We start from the raw sequence: 21,864 nt of genomic DNA, 5'->3' as shown, positions 1-21,864 counted from the left end.
CTATCTGTTCACGATTCTCTACCATTAAACATTAAAAAAACCCCAACTGTTTTACAGAATTAAGAAGAGTTCTACTTCACACAGTATTAAATAGCAAACAGAAAACACGAAATCTCCTCGGTCAAGTTTATTTCCTTGATGCTTGAGACATATGAAATATACATTTCTTTTTAAACAAAGCTCCACCCTAACAAGACAAAACCTGTAAGCCCTCTCTCATGTTTAAACTTCAAATCAGTACAGATAGTATCAGTCATTTCATGCTACTTGCAAACATGCAATATCTTATCCCAACCTGAATCTGGGGTTGCCCACCCTCTCTGTCAAGAAGGTAAAAACAACACCTTGAGTTACTACAGTACTTCATGTAGAACATTTGATAAATAGTAGTCACATGTTTATCCTCTAAAAATTTAAGATATACATTTGTCTTTCTGGTCATTGAAAGCTGCTCTTTGAAAATCATCCACCTGTCCAAGCAAGCTGTAAAAACTGCTTTAAGTACTAGAAAACGTGAAAGCTTCTCTCAAGAATAAAATGTTAACTAGTTAAAACCAGGCATCTCCTTTCTTCGCTCTTTTCTATTAATGTTTTTTATTATTGCTCTAGGCTGCAGAGGTCTTCCGATAAAATAAGGTAGTCCTCAAAATCTGATTCTACTGCCCTCTGCAGCATTTCTTAAGAAGCAGCATATGATCATGGTAACTCCATAGTTGAAATTTCAAGTGTATTTAACATTAAAAAAAAAAAAATCTTCTCATTATTTATTTAGTGAGTAAAAACAGCAGCCTCTATTACATTTAGTTTCCTTAAGTAAATGTACTATTGAACAAAGCTCACCAAGATCTTGTGTATTAGCCAAAACCTGGTCCCTACACAATGCATCAAGGCAACCTACCAAATAAATTACACAGAGCACTCTTGTGAGAAACCGACAGAACCAGGACCTGACAACTCTTAACTCAGACCTGGTTGCTAAAACCATCCTCAGCATGAGCTATGCCAAAACTACGAACATCTTGCAAATCATCAGACCAGCTATGCTAATAATACAATACCAACCGTGGCTTTTTCCTGACATACTCGAATTCAAGTTTTAACAGCATTTATTCCAATAACTTTAGCAAACCATCTCCTGACCGAGAGCTGACTCTGAGCTCAAAGGCATTTTACTCTAAAAGGTCCCATAAAGACTCCCAGGGCCTATGAAACTATGGATGCACCCCCCAACTCCAATACCTGAAGACCTCAAACTCTGACTAAAAATGATTTATGCAAAGAAGTTAACTTCTTCAGTAGAGAAACAAGCCAGCAGCCAACTTAGCATCAGAATTCAAAGTTCCACAAAAAGCTGTTGAACAACTGACCCCTGCAGCACCCATACCAGTTTTCAGATGACAAAGCCAGGAGAGATTTCAGTTCTACCATGCATTACTTGGAAATTAATAGAGTAGTCACATGAAAATAACCAGGAGTATGGTATAAATGGTAATATGAGCTGCATGATGCTATTTCTCATATATACATCCTCTCCTATCACATGGTGATTTGCCAGCACTTACCCATTTGAGAAAGATAATACTAATCCTCTTCAGAGACCCAAGATACCCACTATTTTGGAGAGGCCTCACCATATTTTGTAATCATACCTACAGGCTGCTTAACTCTATTCCCAGAATATTTTAAAGACGACGTTGTTTCTTTCTTCCAGAACAGTGCAGCAGAGTTGTATATTCAACACACCCCAAGATCAGATCTGAGCAGAGGAGGGCCAAGTACAATCATTCATGTCTATTTCCGTAAACAGTTTTACATCGGTGTCTTTATAGAAAGTTACAGTAGTTAGATAATGCTCAATTGAAACAGATAATCAAGGATCCCATATAACACTCTAAATACAAGCCTTGCTTGTTTGTAGAGACTGCCTGGTAGGATCTCTTTAAGGTAGAGATCACTCACACTATAGAGAGGTAAGAAATTAAGTCATCTTCCATGGAATGTTAATGTTACCAATATCAAATCCTCACTTCTCTATTTCTGTAGTTGGCTATTTGCAAAAATTATCTGAAATAAAGTCAAACACAGGAACTATTCTGAGTAGTTTGGCTTCCCTTAGATCCAAGCAGCCAGAAAGAAACCAAGGTAATTACAGCCCTTTGAACAGTCTCAAGTACAATGAAGTAGCACCTACTCAGTTCCAAGAAACAGAACTTCTGTCTCACATACTGTCCTTGTTTCAGCTGGGACGGAGTTAATTTACTTTCTAATGATTGCTATGTTTCAGATTTAGTATGAAACAAATGTCAATAATGGATATTGTTTTCGTTGTTGCTGCGTTATGTTTATACTATTCAAGGACTTTTTTCAGCTTCCCACAGAAGCTGAGAAGGAGCACAGACAGAACAATGCCATGGCCAATGTCATATTCCATACCATAGATGTCATGCTTGGTATATAAATGAAGGTTGGCTGGAAAACAAATTAGCAATCACTGCTCAGGAGGAGCTGGGCAACCAATTCACCAGGTAGTAAGAGTGACTTGTGTTGTATTACTTTCTCTTGTATATTCTTTTACCATTATTATTATTATTGTTATTTTCCTTTTTCTGTTAGTGTTCTATTAAAAACTGTCTTTATCTCAGCCTGTGAGGTTTTTTTCCCCTCCTTTTCTCCCTGCTCTTCTTTGAGGTAGGGAAGAGAGAGAACTGCGCAAGAGGCTGCATGGTCCTAGCTCCCAGCTGGGGTTAAACCACAACACATACCCATTCTAGAATTTTATTTTTTATTTCCAAATTTCTGGATTGTGAAATGCATTATACATGACCACTTATTACAGACAGCTTTACAGTTTGCCTCTTTGGTCCCTTTATGCTTTCTGAAATGCAAGACTAACCGTGCTATGAACTAGGAAAAGCTTGCGAATAAACGGAGTTGACCTTAAGTCCCCAGAGGCAGAGGATTTTTTTATTTTATTATTTCTAATGGTTGCACAGGAAGCGTGATGTATTACTTTCTGAATATCAATCAATTCAGGGAATTAGACATGTGAAAGTGTTACTGTATGTCTACCTTGACAAGGAACAGAAGATCGAGGTCCTAGCCATTCTCAAAATGAAAGGTTTGTAATAGTAGCTTTCTTATAAGGCTTTTCAGAGGTTAATATAGCCCACTTCAAAAAGGTTCTTCATTAAGGCTTAAAGAATTCAGCTTGCCTAGCTCCTGAAGACTATGGAAATAAATAAAGTTCCTCATGGAGTTATTAAGTAAAAATAAATGTGTTCAATACTAACATATACATTTTATAAAAAATATTAGAGAAGCTGGAACATAATTACTAAACACACCTGCCCACTACAGTTGGTTCCTCTGCAGAATCCTTACAAGTCAATTATAAAGAGCTGATCCATTCAACAAGATTTTTCTCCACAATAAAAAAAATTCTGGAAATGTAACTAAGTTCAAAACAACTCTTTTCTTAAATTCTAGCTGCATGCGTTACAGTACACTGCCAATTTCAGTCACAAGGGATACTACCACAAACCAACAATGCATGCAAAAAATACCAAACCGTAGGCCTACCTCAATGTAAGCCCACCTCATCATTCTAAAGCCCAAATACTCATCAGCATCAAATTTTTTTTCCACTTTTTGCTCAGAAAGCCATAAAAACTCAGAAGTGCTACAGAAAACAGCATTTAGTCTGGCACACTAAAGTAATATGTTATTCCAAAAATGATTTGGCTACATCTCCCTACTACCCCAGCACATAAAACTGCCTGTTACAGCCCCCAACCCCACAAAACCTCACACTCAGTTTGTCCTCTTAATTTTTAAATCTATCTTGAAGTTACTGGAGTTGTCTTGAGAATAACAGCACTGTATGCTGAAAAGCTCCAGAGACACATATTATACTTAGCTCACTACATTTTCCACGTAGGTCCTCAATTAAAATATTTACTAGAAACAAACTCTGAAGTGATTCTACAGGATCCTGGTAGAAAAACCAAAATGCAACTGACAGCAGTAACCATAGTGCCCATCAAACTATGCCTGAGACCTTAAGTTAGCTACATCTGTTATCTGAGCATTTCACTATCATGCATTTTTAGTCAGAATGTGTGGAACTAAGTTAATGTCTTAACATCTACAAAGTGAATTTTACAAATTAGTAGTTCTATTTAAAAAAAAAATAGAAGTAGGTGTAACGTACATATTTTTTTCCCCACAAAATTATATCCCTGGGGAGTATATCAAAAGAGTTCATTCGTTATAATAACTTTTAAAATGCCTACCTTTACTGGTGAAATATGAGAATGGGAAACAAATCCATGAACATTCTCAATTTGTGACAGATTCTTCTCCGATACATGAACCAGCTCTGGACCCGTCACCTCATTGGCAATGTGTGGAGAGCTGTGCTCCTGTGGAGGTGTATCTTCATCCTGATAGCGGTATTTCTGAAGGAAACAATTACGGAAAAAGATCAATCCACTACAGAAGTGTGAAAAGATTATCCAGAAAACCTAGGTCAGACAGAAATAGTTATTTTCTGACCCTGCTGACTTCAAGGCAATAAAATCTAGAAATAAAAGTTTAAAATAGTATTTATAGTTTAAAGACTGATCCTATCTAAAAAGGTTCCAGTCTTTTTAGTCTCACCTAGAACTACTACAAATCTAGCTAATTTTCTTTGCCTATTTGCATACAGTGACATGTCCCCAAAACCTTTTCCAAAAACTTTTCCCTTTACTATTTTTTTCTTGCAAACACTTTAACACTACATTATTCTGTAATAGCAGAAACTCTCAGTACCAACTGCGTTTATCACCTTGTCCTGCCTTTAAAAACTATCAGCCTCAAAAGTTTTTTTCCATGCTTCCAATTTAGCCCTTCTGCCAAAAGCGTTTTTTGTCAGCTAAAGAGCTTCAGCTTTCATATTGGGGCATCAATATAGCAATTCACTACTGCTAACTTGATTATGAAACAATAAAATGTGGGTTTGCTACTAGACAGATTAAGCTTCCCCAACAAGTAAGTCTTCAAACAGGAACACAAGACATTATTCAGTCTGTGTCTTATTAATTTGCATTCAATTTCAAACCCCAGAACCTATTACTTAGCCACTAGGGATGAGTTCTAGTCAGACTGTGCTGTATCCACACTTCCAGATCCCTACTAAAAGGTATTAATGAAATCAGGAGCATACATAATCTTCACCTGTTCTCTGGACTGCAGATTTCATTGCTTACCCAGCACCTCCAAACACCAGAGCTCACATGGGCTCATATTACAAACATACTTAAATAAAAGCTTCATCCCAGTTTCACCTTCGTAGTCTTGGCCAATTCCAGGGCACTTCAGGTAGTTTGTGCATTCTATTGCTAGTTAAAACTAAAGCTGAGGTCTGAAGTCATGTAACTTTTCCAGCAGGGTTTACTGTGTCCTTAAGATACACCCCAAAATTTTATAACCACATTCACTTTCACACATCGTTATTGTACTCCGGAGTACATAGTTGCTACTAGTTTACAGGGAAAGTATGTCATGTCATGTCACTAAATGAACAGAAATACCTTCTAAATGTGTAATGGTTTTAAACTTGGAAAAAGCTATTCCTATTATTAAAGTATATTTAGGATAGAAGACATTTCCTTGAGGTGTTTGGTTTTTTTAACAGAATTCTAAGATGTACATACTACTACTTAAATTAAAAAAATAATTGTCATCTTGGTAAATTATTTCTACATCCTAATCTCGTAGATTACTGCAAGTAACCCATGTGTCTATAAGCACGTGAGCACTATACCAAGGCAGTACCTAATAAACAGTATATGACAACTAATCCTGTTAACAGTTACATGGAAGTATTTCAGGCTACCACAACATCCCTGCCCTTCACAGAAAAGTCCTACGATACGACAAAGTTGAAGGGTGCAGGATAAACTACAAAGAAGCTGCTTGAAATGACCCATCAGTTACTGACTCCTGTAATGCTTAACCCATTCATTTCCTGCTCACGCACCCCCCTGTGCTTGTCTCACTGGAAGACTTAAATTTTTGTCTATTAAGCAAAACACAGTCTTTAAGCATGGTCAAACAGGAGAGCTGATCTCCTAACAACAGCAATCTGTTAGTGTTCCCTGTCACCCAAAGCCTGGGGAAGGCACCATATCCCCTTCCTTTCTTTGGTTCTGGTACTCAAATCAGCAAAGAACTACCCACTTTTTTTTCCTTTGTTGGGTTAGATTCATACTGCATTAGTGACCTCCATTCAGGCAGGGACTCAAGGAATACCAGACAGTGCAAAAGGAGAGGGGAAATCAGGACAGGACCGTTCCCTTTTGGGAGTGAGCTACACATCAGTCTACTCTGTCTTCTATAGACTCGTCATATAGCAATATTGCAGAGGTTTGCCAGTAAAGAAGTGGTTAAATAGGGCAGCTGAAGTCACATAACTGACTCATGCTGAAAGAGGAAGGATTTGTTTGCTCTTCTTTTCCCTGTCATGTTGTTCTGCCAACACTAAGATTCCTTGGGAGACAAGCTAAGTTCTCTTACTAACTTAGAAGGAACAACTTGCGGCTTTACACTTGCATCACCAATTGCGCTTTACCTTGTCACAGCCTGCCCTGCAGCACACCATCCCCATACCGCCTCCAAACCCCAAACCAACAGCACCAAACCCACACCCGACCACACACATACAGGCAATACACTAAAGACACACAGTTTCTTTTAGCCAGTAACTGATGAGATGTCAGAGATCTTTGAAGTTATAACCCCGCTTTATTTTTGCACTTAAAAAATAAAATAAAATAAATTAAAAAAAATCTTTATCCACCCTACTCAATTCAACCCTTCACTGCTGAGACCATACGAGATCAAGTTCTACTATATGAGAGAAATTATGCTTCTTAAGTATTAGAAATTATAAAGTAGAAGCAATACAAGTATATTTCTACTAAAAATACCAATGGTTAGCAGAGAAGCACAAGGCAGAAGTAGTAATTCCAAAGAGGAAAGCAAGAGCATGAAGACTTCTGTTATTACAACAATCAAGCTCTAAATGCTTCCATACCTTCTCCTTAGCTGGATGGCAAAGGAGAAAGGGTGAATGCTGATAGCTGTGAAAAATTGCATTGGTTACTCAAAAAGCCCTCATTTTTCAAATCTTTAGCAGAGAAGTTTCATGAGATGACCAAGCCAACTTAATAGCTTACTACTAGCAGAAAGTAAAAGTTCTTTTTCTTTCTTTCCCTGCAGCAGTGAGATGCAGGATTGCTCAGCCTCAGACTCCTGCCATTCATCTATTTTCTGAGATTGACTTGTTTTTAACTTATCAAAACAAAACCCTGAAAAGAGTTGACATTAACTCTCTAGGACAGCCATGTTAAACACCAGAAATAGGGAAGAATTATCTTTTAAAGAACAGCATTATCCAAAAATACAAGTGAACATTATAGGAACATAAATAAGACCACACTGGAAATTAGAGAAAATAAACATTAGAGCTTCAAAAAGCACAGAAAACGTCTTGCAACATCAAAGTAGGATGCCTACTAGCTTAAAGGAGCCTGCTCCGCTGGCGAAGGCAGTATTTGGCTGGACTTGCCATTCAAAAATGTCCCTGCCAGATCTCAACGTTCGATTTGACTAAGAAATACAGGAAAATGAGACCTGACAGTGAATTGAGTTCCCAAATCATCTCAGACAAGACCCTGTGGAAAGCTGTAAGTGAATCATTCCAGTTTTACTAAAAAAAAAATAAATTAATAAAATAGTCACAGGTCAATCCAAATTAACTTCCTTTACAGAACAGTCAATACCTTTAGGCAAAGCACAGAAATACCTTGATATTTTTCCTGAAACCAGACACTATTAGAAAATGGTATTTGGACATGCCTGAGTGTAAACAGGCTCTAGATTTCACTAAGAACCATATGTTTACATTACACAATGTATCAGTGCTTATAATAACAGTGTATACGAAGTTTTAATAGATCAGTATGTCATTATTTAGATTAAAAATGAAAAAATGTTGTGGTAAAGGATTCTCTCCCATACAAGGCACTGACAAGGGCTATAAGCTTATAAAAAAAAAAAATCTTAAAAGTGAACTGATAATTGGATAGTGATGCAATATTTAAGATTGACTTTATTATTATTTGCAAAATATTTCCCTACTTGAAACTACTAAAAAACCACCAGAATTAATGTTTAAAATACAGTAACTGAAATACTTAAAGGATAATGTTTCAAAGTGTAAACAGAAGACAAGGATGTAAAGTACATGAAAATTTAATATCTACAATACTTATTCTGAAAGGTACCACACTGTCCTTGCCCTTTGCTGAAATTACTTTTGAGCAAAGTGCTTCAAGTAAAGCAAATGACTGTATCTCATAACAGCTAATTCTCCACAGGAGTGGAAGTGGTTTGTACTGCTTTACTATGGAGCATCACCTCTGAAATACTCTGCTTCATGACTGAGGTAGCACATTCAAGTGATCTGGCACAGTCAAACAGTCAAACAGTCAATTCAAAATTGCCCACTGCCTTTTCTTTCCCAGGAGCTGCCAACTCTTGAATAAGAATTCAGTTGACTGTTTCAGTCATGCCACGTTAATTCTGCTGCTACTGAAGTGAAATCCCATGCAAGTTACACTCCACAGGAGTCTAAAGATACGGTTTCCCAATCCAGCCCAGCTCACTCAAAGGGCAGCTACTGTCTGAAGGAGCACGACCCATTCCATCCCTCTTGGTCGAGCTGTATGACCATGTCTCCCTGCCCCTTGCTGCTTGTACACATCTGGCTTCAGATGGTGAGCAAACTCAGCAAGCTAATGCAGCAGAGTGTTTGTTCACTCTTCCAGCAATATTATATTTCCTTTAACTCCCTAAAGAGACTCACGACAAGATAAGACATGCAGCAGTACTGGCACAATAGGAAGAAAAACAGGTAGAGAGCAGAACCAGCCCACCTCATAGTGGCTAGCAGAAGACCATTTCTCTGATTACAACCAAGAGAATCCAATCCTGCACCCAAATCCAGGCTCCAAGGAGACCTTAGCATAGAAGAGTCAGCCAAGCCATGGGCAAAGATCAAATGAAAGGAAGAGAGGCAGGTGTGACAAAGCAGCTCTGAACTGGCAGACAGATCGCCTCTGCCGCACACCTCCAAAGTTTCCCAGCACTCAGTTAGGCAGCAGCCAAGCAATTTAACTATTTTTAAGAAGCTTTATGGACTGCTGTAAAATTTATAATCGTAATTTAAAGCCTAAAGCAACTAAGTGCTAAACGTTTAACACATAATTCTGAGAGAGATACTGCCCCAAAGGATTCAGATGCAGGTATGTCAGAATTAATTAATAACATCTCTCTTCTGATGCAACATAGTTAACAAAATTTCTTCAGGCTGGATTACACCTTCAATGAGTTTTGAACTCTCATCAAACCCTATGGACTAAATTATTTACTGGTGTAAACTACTGTAAAATCCACTTACTTTAATTAATCAGTGCTAGTTTACATGAGATGAGAAGATGGTCTAAATTCACCACAGAGAAATCAATCCCTGTGTTAACTGTTTAGGCCCACAGCCTCCCCGCTTCAACTCGCTGGCCTAGCAGAATTAGACAAAACTAAGGATGAACAAAGTATCTGCAGCAATGTGCAGGACAAACAAGGATTTTGTGGGCACTTTATAGCACCGTTTGTCAGAATACAGATCACCTGTTCACAGAATAAGCACAGAAACGCTTTACGAAACTCATTCTAAAAAATCTTCGCTTTAGTCTGCCTAAACTCATACCTGTATTTTAAAAAGATATTTCAAACAGAATCATACATCTCCCAGAGACAATTAACTTGTGTTTGGTTTTTTTTTTTTTTAATCTTCTGATGAGAAATCTTACTGAAAAAGAAATGAAAGGAAATTATTTAAAGAACACTTAAACAATCTCATGCCCTGAACTGGTGACCCATATCCACAACAGCATGCAATGCTGTTATTCCAGAGATTCAAGCTATACAGAGTGCCATGCTCATGGATAGAAAATTAATTACACAAGAACATCCTTAACTACCAGATAATTTAATGACAAAGGCTTAATAATTTAGCAACTGACAAGGCAGCAGTAACTACAGTTCTCTGCAAAATGGGATGTGTGTCACAGTCTAATTCATATTAGACATACACTGTCTTACGTGAAAAGAAGTTTGCAAGCACAGTGTCTTCTCTACACACAAAGAAAAAAAATCAGTGCTAAAGCAGCTTTAATATAAGAGTGAAAAGGTGCTTAAGAAACAATTTAGAAGTTCCTAAATTGACCTTCTTATACTCACTTCCCTTCTCCTCCAGACTTTAACTCTCCTCACTCATCCACACAGCAACAGGACTCCCAACTTACTGCACACGTCAAACAACAAAAACTACAACTAAAACCCAGGAAAACACACAACCTGACTTATACAGTCTGTCCCTGGTTAAGTTTTAATTTTCACAAGTGTGAAATTTTGCAATTTTTGAAAGAGGTTAAGAATAAGCGAGGATTTTAATAAGTGAATCTAATAATTGGAATTCGATAAATATATAGAAGCTCACAGGGTCAGACCCTCTCTGATGAAGTATGAGCAGGCAGCATGATAACACAAAGTGGCTATAGACCATTTGCACCTAACCGCCCAAGTTTAAGTACTTGTCCTTGTTCCGTCACTGCTCCACTTTAGAAGTTAAAGTAAGTCTGAAAGGACCCTTCAAAAGATCATTCCAGAGACTGAAGTTGTTGGGAAACACTGTTTGACATTCAACATCTCCACTCCTGCATAAAAGGACTAGATGCAATACGTCGAAAGCAGATGAGTAGAAAAATCTAAATACCCTCAGTGCTCCTCACATCTCCACAACAATCAACCTTCACAACTCTGACGTCCAGATACCATTCAGCAGAAAATAAGTTCCAACAACTCTAACAACAAGAACAACAATACAGCTAAATTTTGCATAATCTTGCTAAAACAAAACTAATCCGAAATGAATAGTATATTCAGATGCTAATGCATTTTGTACAAGTTTTCCCTGTAGCCTAGTGAAAGTACTAAACCAGTAACTAGTGCTTAGGAAAATAATAGCGCCCTCCTCATGGAGGAAAAGGACACAAAGTAAGAGGTATGCTCCACTACAGCAGAACCGAAGTTAACTTGGAATCTTTTCATTTGTAAAAGCCAGGAAGATTACAAAAGCCAAATAAAGTCTCTTTGCAGGTGAACAGCAATTCACACCAGAAAGCTAAAATCCTGTGAATAGCAAAACAATAACTTCGGTAATGTAAGAAAAGAGGGTATGTGTTTGTGTATTTTCAGAACCTCTTCACTGATCATGGAATAGGACATTCAGTATTATTTTCAATTTAGGCCTCAACATACGATAAACTGAATGACTTGGAATATTAGAACAGATTTTTTTGATCTTTGGGTTTTCTTTTTTTAAACACAAGTTCAGTGCTTTGAGTAACTAACTGCTTCATTCTCAAATAAAAGCACTAAGGTGTCTTTTAATAATTAGAGCTAAGACAAAAACATATGGCATTTCCCCCCCTTGGACAGTCTCAGTTTGACATTGTATCTTGAATAAAACTGCTTACAGCATGTTTATTTAGGTCGCAGTGTTCCATCATATGTCAAAATGCACAGCTAGTGTTAAATGTAAGTATTTACGTAATGCTTCATGTCAGAGATATCCAGAAACAATACAATTTAAGATACGCATAAACGTTTACAAAACCAGAAAAAATATTTTTAGTGAAGAGTTCGCCTGTTCCAGAACACCAAGGAAGAGAGACCGAAGGAGGAACAGTCAGATTGTTGATGTTCTTTTCATATGTGGCTCAAAAAAACATTGAAGGAGAACGGAAAGCACTGTATTACATCGGATTACTTGTGTGAGATGAATTGTTTCTTTATGTAGAGGACTGAACAGCTAATCCTGCATTACTGTTTCACACTGTCACTTAAATATTGACTCTTGCAGTATTCAAAGGGTATCTTCTCAGAGGACAGGAGTATTTTATTTTCAGTGCAATAGAACCCTGCAACTTTTCTTCAAAAATCCTCAACTGCCTGGTGCAAAAATCTCTTTACTACCAGCAGTTCATGCTGTTTAAACCTAAATCCTTCAGTTCATTTGGGATGCAGATGGTGTGGAGTATCCGCTCTGTATTAACAGCAATACATGTTTATTTAAAGCCTGCACATAGCCCAAGATATTTTAAAACACAACAGTGCTGAATTAATTGCACTTCAGAAACTACTGGTATGCAAGATATGTTACTTATTAGCATACGATAGCATTAATAAAGATAATAATAAAGAATTCTGCTGACTACTTTGTACAATGTGCTCTACCTCCCTCTTCCCACCCCTGGCATCTCTCCCTGCCAGCCAGGTGCCAGCGGTGGGGGTCCCAGGGTGGGCTGAAGGAGAGCACAGTAAGCAGTCACGAAGGCGTTCGGACAGACCAAGAGAGCTGCTGATGCGTGACGTGTGACTATGGTAGAAAATGCCGCCATCGCTCAGATCCACACAAAATGCCTAAAGTGGATTCTGGATGTTTGCTGGATATTTTTAGTTTGGTCTTAAAGTGAACAGCATCGCTCCTCTGCAGTTCAACCGGCAAAAACTAAAATCACGATGGTATTTTCATTCTATGGCTTTCTTTCCAAGTTTATTATTTAAACATGGGAATATTTTATAAAAAAAAACAGGGATGTGCAGTTCCACAAAAAGGAAAAAAAAAATCTTAGTATTATAGCAAATAGTTTCCAAATTGCAGCAATAAATATATACATAATTCCAACTGAAAAATGCTTTGGACACATGAAACATAAGTAGATTGATTCAAAAAGAGTCAAATTATTTCCTTCTGGAAATAAAGCATTCAACTTAAAGTTTCAAAATAAATCATTCACACTATCAAAAGACCCATAAAAATTTAGACTCCTCCCTTCCAAGCTAGGTGACATATATTCAACGTTTTGTGATAGACATATAAAAAAAATGTATTACCCATATATGCATGTGTACGTATGTATATACATACATACACACAGAGAACTGTTCCAAGTTTATAAAATAAAATACAGTTCAACTATTTTTTGTTAAAAATAACAAACGCTGACTTAGAAACACCGGATATGCAAAGCTACTTTTGGAGAGAAAGATTTCTGAATCTCAGTCTCAAAAGTAACTTCATGTACATATCCCTTTAATTTTAAAGGGGCTTTCCAGTACTTCGTGTTCTCATTATATCCTTCACATTGCACATTAATTTTACTGAAAAAAGCAGTTTTGACACAACACTGAATACATTCTGTTTACTATTCTGAGGTTTACCAAATTATATGTTTTATTACTCTGAAACCTAAACAGTTGATGTAGTCCTCAAATGACTAAATGCCCGAGGGCACTGTTAAACCCAAACCTGCCACTAACAATTGCTTCCATCAATATGATGTCAGGAGGCATTTCCAGCCCTGCATCTCAGTGCAAGTCTCCTGTGTATTTAATTCTCTACAGCTGAAGAAAATGAAAGCCAAGTGCAATAAACTGATTACATGATGATTAATGCTGATTAATGGAGAATGACGACATTTTACATGCAGCATTCAGTAAATTCAAAACGTTGTTCAAAGGGATCTTTAAACAGTAGGCATGATAATTCATTACTTCTGTCACAATCACCACGAGCTCCGATAACCAAGTAAGGCATGGAACAAAATACACACTATTTAATCAGAAATTTAAGGTACAGTTACATTAGACATAATGACAATCATTCACTAAATGCAGCTTACATTTCCAGGAAAGTCCTTTTATAGACCCACCTTACATCCAAACATTAAAGATATTGTGTTGTTGGTACATGCTACTTTACAGTGGCATAGCATTGGAGAAAAACAATCCAAGTTTTTTATGCTAGGAGACATTTTTTCAGACCCTGTGCACTTCAATCGATCCGTGATTGAGATTCCAGAAAAATGCCTCTGTAAGCGCTGCTTGCTGCCTGTCTCTGACATTTAATCTAGGTCCATAGTGTTCAAAAATAAGCCTTTATATAAATAGGTCAAATCCTTCAAGAAAAATTTTTGCTGCACGTTAGAAACCAGATCTTTAGAAAAAAGCAAAGAAAAAATCCCGTGTCCATTTTTAAAATTTTCAGAGTCAGCCTTATATTTAATTACGGTTAGCGTCAGCTTGAAGTGACGACTGTCTCGCGGCCCAAAGTAACACTCGGATCCTCTCAGCCAGAACCCAGGGTCAGATCCACCGAGGCAGCTCCACCTGCTGCAGTGCCAGGTCTGCTGTCTCCTCCATGAAAACAGAAGCAACTCGGGCAGAGCCACCACACGCTCGCTGTGTGCCGGCTGCCGAGGGGAGGGGCGAGATGTTGCAGCAGCGGGACCGGCGAAGAGAAACCCAGCGCTGCCCGCAAGGTGCTTTCGCACTGCACCAACGGGCATGTGAAAACCCCTCTGGGCATCAGCTGGGACTAATTATAAAACCGGGGAAGTTGTAAGCTTAACAGCGGGGAATTTGCTGAGCTGCAGTTCACGCTAGCTTTTTCAAGGAAACGTCAGCAGACCACAAAATGAATGGCTACGGGATATTTAATCCTCATTTTCAGGCATTAAAAATTCAAGGTTATTTGACACGTTAAAAAATGTTCTTTAACTGCTGAGTAAAACTCCTAATGGTCTACCAAAAGCATTAAAATACCAGCTACGGAAAAACATGAATATTCTCCAACTTCAGCATGCAATGAAATCAGAAGCTGCTATTTTTTCCCTAGTTGTCTCTAGGAAATCATGAATAATCTGGACTACACGTCCATTTGGTTATGAGGATCTCTCAAGTAAAATACTTCATTTCAAGCAACTGTACGTGCGAACATTTAAATAAAACAGTTTGAAGAAAAAAGCTTTTTTTCTTAGAACCGAAGTAAATACGGTCATGGTCGCCTTAAGCTTTGTTGTTCTTTGTTGTGTGCTAACAAGTCTTAAATCAGAAAATTCTTTTTAAAATGGCTTGTTTGGGTTATTTTTTGGTTTGTTTGTTTTGTTTTTTTTTTTTGCAATCAAGCCCTATAAGGATTCAAACTTTATTGCCTTTTTTAAAAGTGCAGAGGTCCCTGTAGGTTTTTAATGTATTTATATATTTTAACAAATAGCATTACAGAATTTGATCAAAAACACATCCTCTGTGATTTCTCTACTCTTACAGCATAAGCTAACAAACCTGTGCAAAAAGCTTCAATGAAATAACGTTACGCCATCATTTCTATTGTTAATTGTACTGAACGGTATTGTAAAAAAGCATTTAAAACTTCCAGAGAAGTCTCATTACATCCCACCTCTTTAGGATGTGAATGTTGACCTAAGTTTACACCTGCAGCAGCCTTCTGTCATCTCCCCTTTACTTCATTTGGTTTACCTGATAAGCACCCCTTGAGGAAGGAAGTTTAATGTAGTGTAAAATTGGCATCCACACTTACAGCTCAGAAACGAGTAACTTCATGAATTATACCGAGACAGTCATCTTTATATAAATGTGCAGATTGATGAAACCAAAACTAAGGCAAGATGTCTGGAGAAAAATGTGTAACTCGGCCCACAGTAAACCTCAAAATAAACTTCATTTGCATAAGGACCTCTTTCCTGGTAGAATATCCAAGGACTAGTATTTCCATGCTAATAGGCGTAAGTTTTCTTTCCACCATATGCCATGACCTACAATTTTTTACCAAAAAGCCTTAGACATATTTTCCCACAGTAGGTCATCTTCTGCATGCAAGTACAGCAGTAGGGGCAGGACCAAAGAAAAATTTCTAACACTCTGCTTAATCATCATGGAAAAAGAATCAAAAACTATAAATAACAAAAAAAAAACACCACCCTTCTTTGTTTAGGTAAATTAGGTTAAGTTTTTCTTGCAAGAACTTCCAAATCCAAGAGTAGCCCCATGTAAAAGAGAACGATGACAGAAACTCAAACCCCCTTTATTCTCCTTCAGCTGGCTGGGGGTCACAGTGTACAGTCTCTTATCTGAAGAAATAGGGCAAAGCACAACTGAGCGCATACTCAAACACCACACATCAAAAAGGAAAAAAATCAACAAGGGGAAGGAAACAGTCAGACTACTGTCTCTGGCCAAAAGAACACAAGAATGTTCCTATCCCACAAAACCACCTTTTCTATGCACCAGATCAACAATCCATCTTACTTCCATACTTCTAATCCCATTGTAATAATATAATTTCTTGCTAAAATAATACACAGTCAAATGCATGGCAATTTCATGACAACAAATAAAGTCAAAGAGCCAAAAGCAGTTCTTGAATGTTGCAGAAATAGCTTTTTGTGATGCAGAAAATATAAGCTCTAATGTGCCATGGGCATAGAAGAATCAATAAGAAGAGGAAGATATAGCCTACACATCTACAAAGGATTCCATCAGTAAGATACAATAAAGAAGAGAAAGCTTAAAGTAACTTCAGGCAATTACGTCTAGATTGTTGATGAAGGCTACATAAAACATCCGAATCTTTCAGACATATATTTGCAGCTGTAAACAAATAAATTGGTTACACTGCAAAATTGTCTTCATCTTTATACAAAAAGATGGAACTTTTTGCACATCTTGCTGTGCACAAGTTTAAATATAAAATATTTATGCTTGTAAAATTAAAATATATTCCTATATATTTTGCTGACTAAATCCAGAGATTTAACTCTAATGAAGGTTACTGGGAGATTTCAAGATACAGTGCCAGGGCTTCATCCAATGCTGCCATATATATACAGTGAAGACGACATCAGCACTTACTGAATACAGAAAAACAAACCCCTAAATTTTCTTCTTGCACAGGATTCTTTCACCTGACATTATACAATTTTAAACAGAACAATCTAAATAAATCAATTGAAAACTTTTAAAAACTCAGGTTTAGTCAAAAGTGTTATCAGTAACAGTGACTGGTTTCATCCTTATGAAAACATTACATAAAATGAATTGCCCTTATTTCAAGATTTGTTTGAATGTTTACTTGGCAATAACCCATCTCTATGCACGGCTCCCATGTGCACAATAAAAATATCAACATCATTAAGATTTTTAATTAGTGAGCAAGACTGATTTTGTTATTAACATACAATAAGAAAGCTCCTACTTCCAAGTCTCCCCAAGCACTATGAATATCAGATAGAGAGAAACAAGAGTTATGCAGCATCAAAAAACCACACTACAACACTTTCAGAAGCTTAATGCTTCTGTTCAGCACTTGCCAACTACTCTTGATTGAACACACATATTGGTACCCGTTTCATCGATCCATGTGTTCCCCCCATATCCTCATGCAACACAGGTTAGGAAACGGCAAACTCATAGGCAGTAAGACCTGGAGCTTTTCATGAAGTGAGTAAGTAAAGGTCTAACTGGACAAATGTACCAACTGTTCATACTGCCAAACCAAAGAGGAAAAGGCTATAGTACCCTTTGTGTCCCTACAGACAGAACATTTCCCTTCAGTATCACTGCAGGCACCTGTCAAGCTGGTGGGACTCTAGTTTAGGTCCCTCTTCCCTAGAAGCCTGAACTGGTATACTTCCAAGATACTTAATACAATCCAATTTAAAAAAAAAACCAAAAACAAAAACAACGAAAACAAAAAACCAGCAAACCAACCTTATTTTAACCTCTGCTCTGCATAACCTTAGTCTGTATGGTCTTGAAAGACTACCCAGAATTCCAAAATTAGTCTCTATAAAGAAGCCTGGACACTGGTTTAAGATTAGCTCATATTAGAGAGTTCTAACATAACAGCTGTAACGATTCCTTACTCAATAATTCATAATTTTATAAGCATGTCCTACAAGGTAAATGAAATTTGAACATTAATTTCATAACAACCAAGGTCTGGGGCAAACTGCACCCATTAGCACCCATGAAGCTCTCTTTGGCTTTGCAGTTCTTGCTCCCCGAAGTATCAGATGACCAAAGCTAATTTTGAGAAAGCAGACAAAAAAGTATACTGCTTGTTCCTGCATGCTCCTAAGTTGCCAGAAAAATCATTTGCACAGAGTTTTCAGGGAAACCAGTTTATTTACTGAAAACACTATCAGCTGAAAATTCCCCTTCTAAAGGGTATCTTTAACAGGTAAAATGTAAGGTTTTATTAGCTTGCAGGTAAATGTATCTGCAGGAGTTAAACCAGGAGCCCCCATTGCACCTTCAGTTCAGAATGCTGATGTGCATCTGCCCTTTTAAAGAAGCTTAATATTCTCATATAGAACATTTGCAGTGCCCCCTCAATCTGACCTATATGTGTCAAAAATAGTCATCACTGAACTCTCAAAAATTGAGAGAATTGTTTCTATTGTTTTGACTCCAACAATAGAAAAATATTTTCTAGGAAACTTAGCATATTGTAAATACATCTGTCTGTACCTTCAGTTTCCAAAATCTTTAATACCACAGCCCCATTAACTTCAGAAGGAAGGTGAAATATTACTTAGGAAAAAGGAAATTGATTAATAATTGCATTTTTAAAACTTGCCCTGCAATGGCATCTAAGCCAAGAACAAGCCCTATGAATAGAAACTTTTCAGTGGGTGTTTGTGATTTTTCTCCCAGTTTATTCCAAGTCTTAAACTGTTACATACAAGACAGATCTGGGACATCACTCTGATGTCCTTCTCAAGCCTCGATAAGTCAAGCCAAAAACCAGACAAGAATATTTTCCTTCCCAACTGAGTGACCGTCGCTATGGGCATTTTTATAAACTTGCTTTTTGGAGTTCTCTTCAGTCCAGAACAGAGGAGGGAAATATAATACGATATCAGAGAAGGAACCCAGAGGTGTCTGTGTTATTATGTCCTCTATAAGCAAAAATAATCAGGTTTCAAAATATAACCTGCAAAATAATGACAGACTGAAGAGTGTTCAGATAATAAACTTCACAAAAAACAGCCCTTCCTGACAATTACCATTGGATAGATGTCCTACGTATTCAAGGCGTGATATCAAAAGGTATTTAATCATATCATTCAGGTGTCAACCCCTGCCTCTTAGCAATTCTAATATTTGTTATGGTTTGAGAGAACCCATAATAATCTATTGTCGTTAGACAATTATTCTATCACACGATGACCCCTCCCCACCCGGAAAGGGGAACTGGGGAACACAAAGAAACACAAGGGTTGAAATATAAATAGACTTAATAGACGAAGACTAAATAATGAACAATAATACTAAAGAACCAGTATTAATCCCAATACTGATATAAGATATACAGCAATTATACTCAGCCAACTATATCAGTGGGAAGCTGTGCACTCCCAGCAGTGGATAGCAAGTATCGGACACTGGGAGCGCAATGGCTTCAGGAGGAAGGGAAGGCCTCAGGGCTCCGGCACTGGGGCAAGGAGTTGTCTGGACCTGCCGCCATCAGGGAGAGAGAGCTACGCAGCAAACTTTTCTAATTTATATTGAATGTGACGTTCATGGTATGAAATACTCCTGTTGGCCAGCCTGGGTCAAACGCCCAGGCCTTGCTCCTCCTTGTCCCTGCCCCTGGCAAGGCTCGAAAACACTAACCTTGAATCCCATAGAGCCTGGCTGGCTATAAAGTAAATATTTTCACAAATTCAGACACTAGAGTCTCCTAAAAGTGCAATTTTCCCCAGCATTAGAAGAAAAGTTAGTCCTGTGTCTCTCAACCCAGGACAATACTATAGGTTAATTTCAGCCAAATTTACTGGAGGGATAGAGGCCTCAGGGTATCAATCATTTGCAAGTTTCTTACAAACAGGTAGCAGGCAGAAATCCCCACCAAAGGATGGGGGAGAGGGGAAGGGGAAGGCTGCCTAAGCAATAACAGGCAGAACTTATATAACGAGAGAGATATTAAGAATATCAAAGGGGGGGGGAAGTATAGTAAAATGCTCTATAGTAGCTTATATTGAAATGGTAGCACACCTTGACAAAAAGCTACAGGAAGTCATGTTTTGTAAGGCAGGTATGAGACCATCTCGCGTTTTGGAATTAAAAAGGCCCAGAGTGGAATCTCTTCCCCTTCTTCTGATGTTTTGAAAGTATTTCAGCACTACAGGAACATCCCTTTACATCTTTAGTTTCTACACAAAAAGTTCCTGAGAATTAGTGAGAGGTTACAGAAATAACTAGTATGACTACTATGAAATCCAAAACCCAACGTTACTTTTTCCTAGCTGGAAACCACCGGAATCAGAACACCTTCAGAACAGACTGGGAAAGGACTGAAAATGAACGGTTCCTATTGCAAGACTTCAAATTTGACCCAATAAAGAGAATGTAAATGCAGCAGATAGACTGAAGCCTACCTGACCTCCTCTGTTAAATTCACTGCAGAAAATTAATTTCATTGTATTAGTAATATCTCTGTGTGGGAAAAAGAAGTAAAGGGTGACTCTATTCTGAATAGACTGTACTGTGACTAGACTATAACTCAACAAGAAAATCCCTAAAATCAAGAAGTACTACATAACTTCAAACATATTTAACATGCCTAGAAACAGTCGGTGGTGGGCTGACACTGGATGGCAGGTAAGCACCCATCCGGTCACTTGCCCACTCCCCCCTAGAGGGATAAAGGAGAGAATAAGAAGGGCAAAAGCAAGGCGGGGGGAAAACCTCATAGGTCAAGATAAATTTGTGAAGGGAAAAAAAAAAACCAACCACATATACAGGTGATACAAGCCAAATCACTAACCACCTCCCACCAGCAGACCGATGGCTGACCTGAGAACAGCTACTTTGGAAATACTTCCCTCCCCACCCCCCCCCAAGTTGTATTGCTGAGCATGATGTTAAAAAATATGGAGTATTTTTTCAGTCAGTTTGGGTCTGATGCTCCAGCTGTGTCCCCTCATGACCTCTTGCCCACCCCCAGCCTACTTGCTAGGGCAGTAGAGTGAGAAACAGAGAAGACCTTGACACTGAGCGAGCGCTACTCAGCAACAGCTAACATTAGTGTGTTAATCAACAGTTTGTCACAATCTAAAATACAGCACCATATGGGCTCCTGTGAAGAAAACTAACTCCATCCCAGGCAAACCCAGTACCAGCCTGACCTGAAAAGTCCTTTACAATTAAGAACTGCAAGATTTTTGCATTCAGAAACATTGCTGAGATCACTCTTAAAAGAGAAGTATGTGATTATTCTAAAGTTGCTTTTGAAGTGTTGCTCCCATCTGTCCACAGAGAAGAAAAAAGTGTATGTATTTAGCCCCAGATAGTTCCACCCAACTCTCAAAAAGATTTCTAATGAACGAGACACTGAATCCCAAAGATAAAACTGATAAACTATAAGAGCCCATTAAGTAACAGACCTTCTGAAAGACAAAAACTTTATGCCCTTGTTTCACCCCTTCCCCACACCCTCAATGAAGCTTCCACCCAGTTTGTATTTGAAGTGGATGGACTCTAAATTCAAGTGGTAAAGATTAATAGCCAAGTGAATTATACCTTTCAAGGCTATACTCAGCGGGAAAAACTGAGTCCAGGAGGGTGTGATTAGCTGGGACTGCTCTCCCCAGTGTAAAGACCAGGCTGGATCAAGGATCCAGTTTGTCACTCTGGATTGTTCCCCGTAGGACCAAGGCTGACTAGGCTAAGTCTATCCTCCAAAACATCATTTTCCTTATGCATCTATTGGGCTGAGACAGAAGGCTAGCTTGATTCAGACTGTCATGCAGGAATTATTGGGTGTGCACAGGAGGAAAGAGAGACGACATCTTCAAGGTTTATTCCAGAAGGGATAACATACGAAAATCC

General features: G+C 38.1%; 1 protein-coding gene across 14 annotated transcripts in view; it reads right to left on the bottom strand.

The window, feature by feature from the left end:
* DLG1 (discs large MAGUK scaffold protein 1) overlaps positions 1 to 21,864 on the bottom strand; it is a 157,707-nt gene that overhangs the window by 97,801 nt on the left and 38,042 nt on the right. For all 14 annotated transcript variants that reach the window (XM_074153279.1, XM_074153278.1, XM_074153280.1 and 11 more), the window contains exon 4: positions 4,293 to 4,457. In XM_074153279.1, the coding sequence (XP_074009380.1) occupies positions 4,293 to 4,457 (165 nt within the window). The remainder of the gene's footprint in view (positions 1 to 4,292; positions 4,458 to 21,864) is intronic.

The sequence above is a fragment of the Numenius arquata genome, chromosome 9 (genome assembly GCF_964106895.1).
Source record: "Numenius arquata chromosome 9, bNumArq3.hap1.1, whole genome shotgun sequence".
NCBI lineage: Eukaryota > Metazoa > Chordata > Aves > Charadriiformes > Scolopacidae > Numenius > Numenius arquata.
This window is presented reverse-complemented; position numbering and strand designations above follow the sequence as displayed.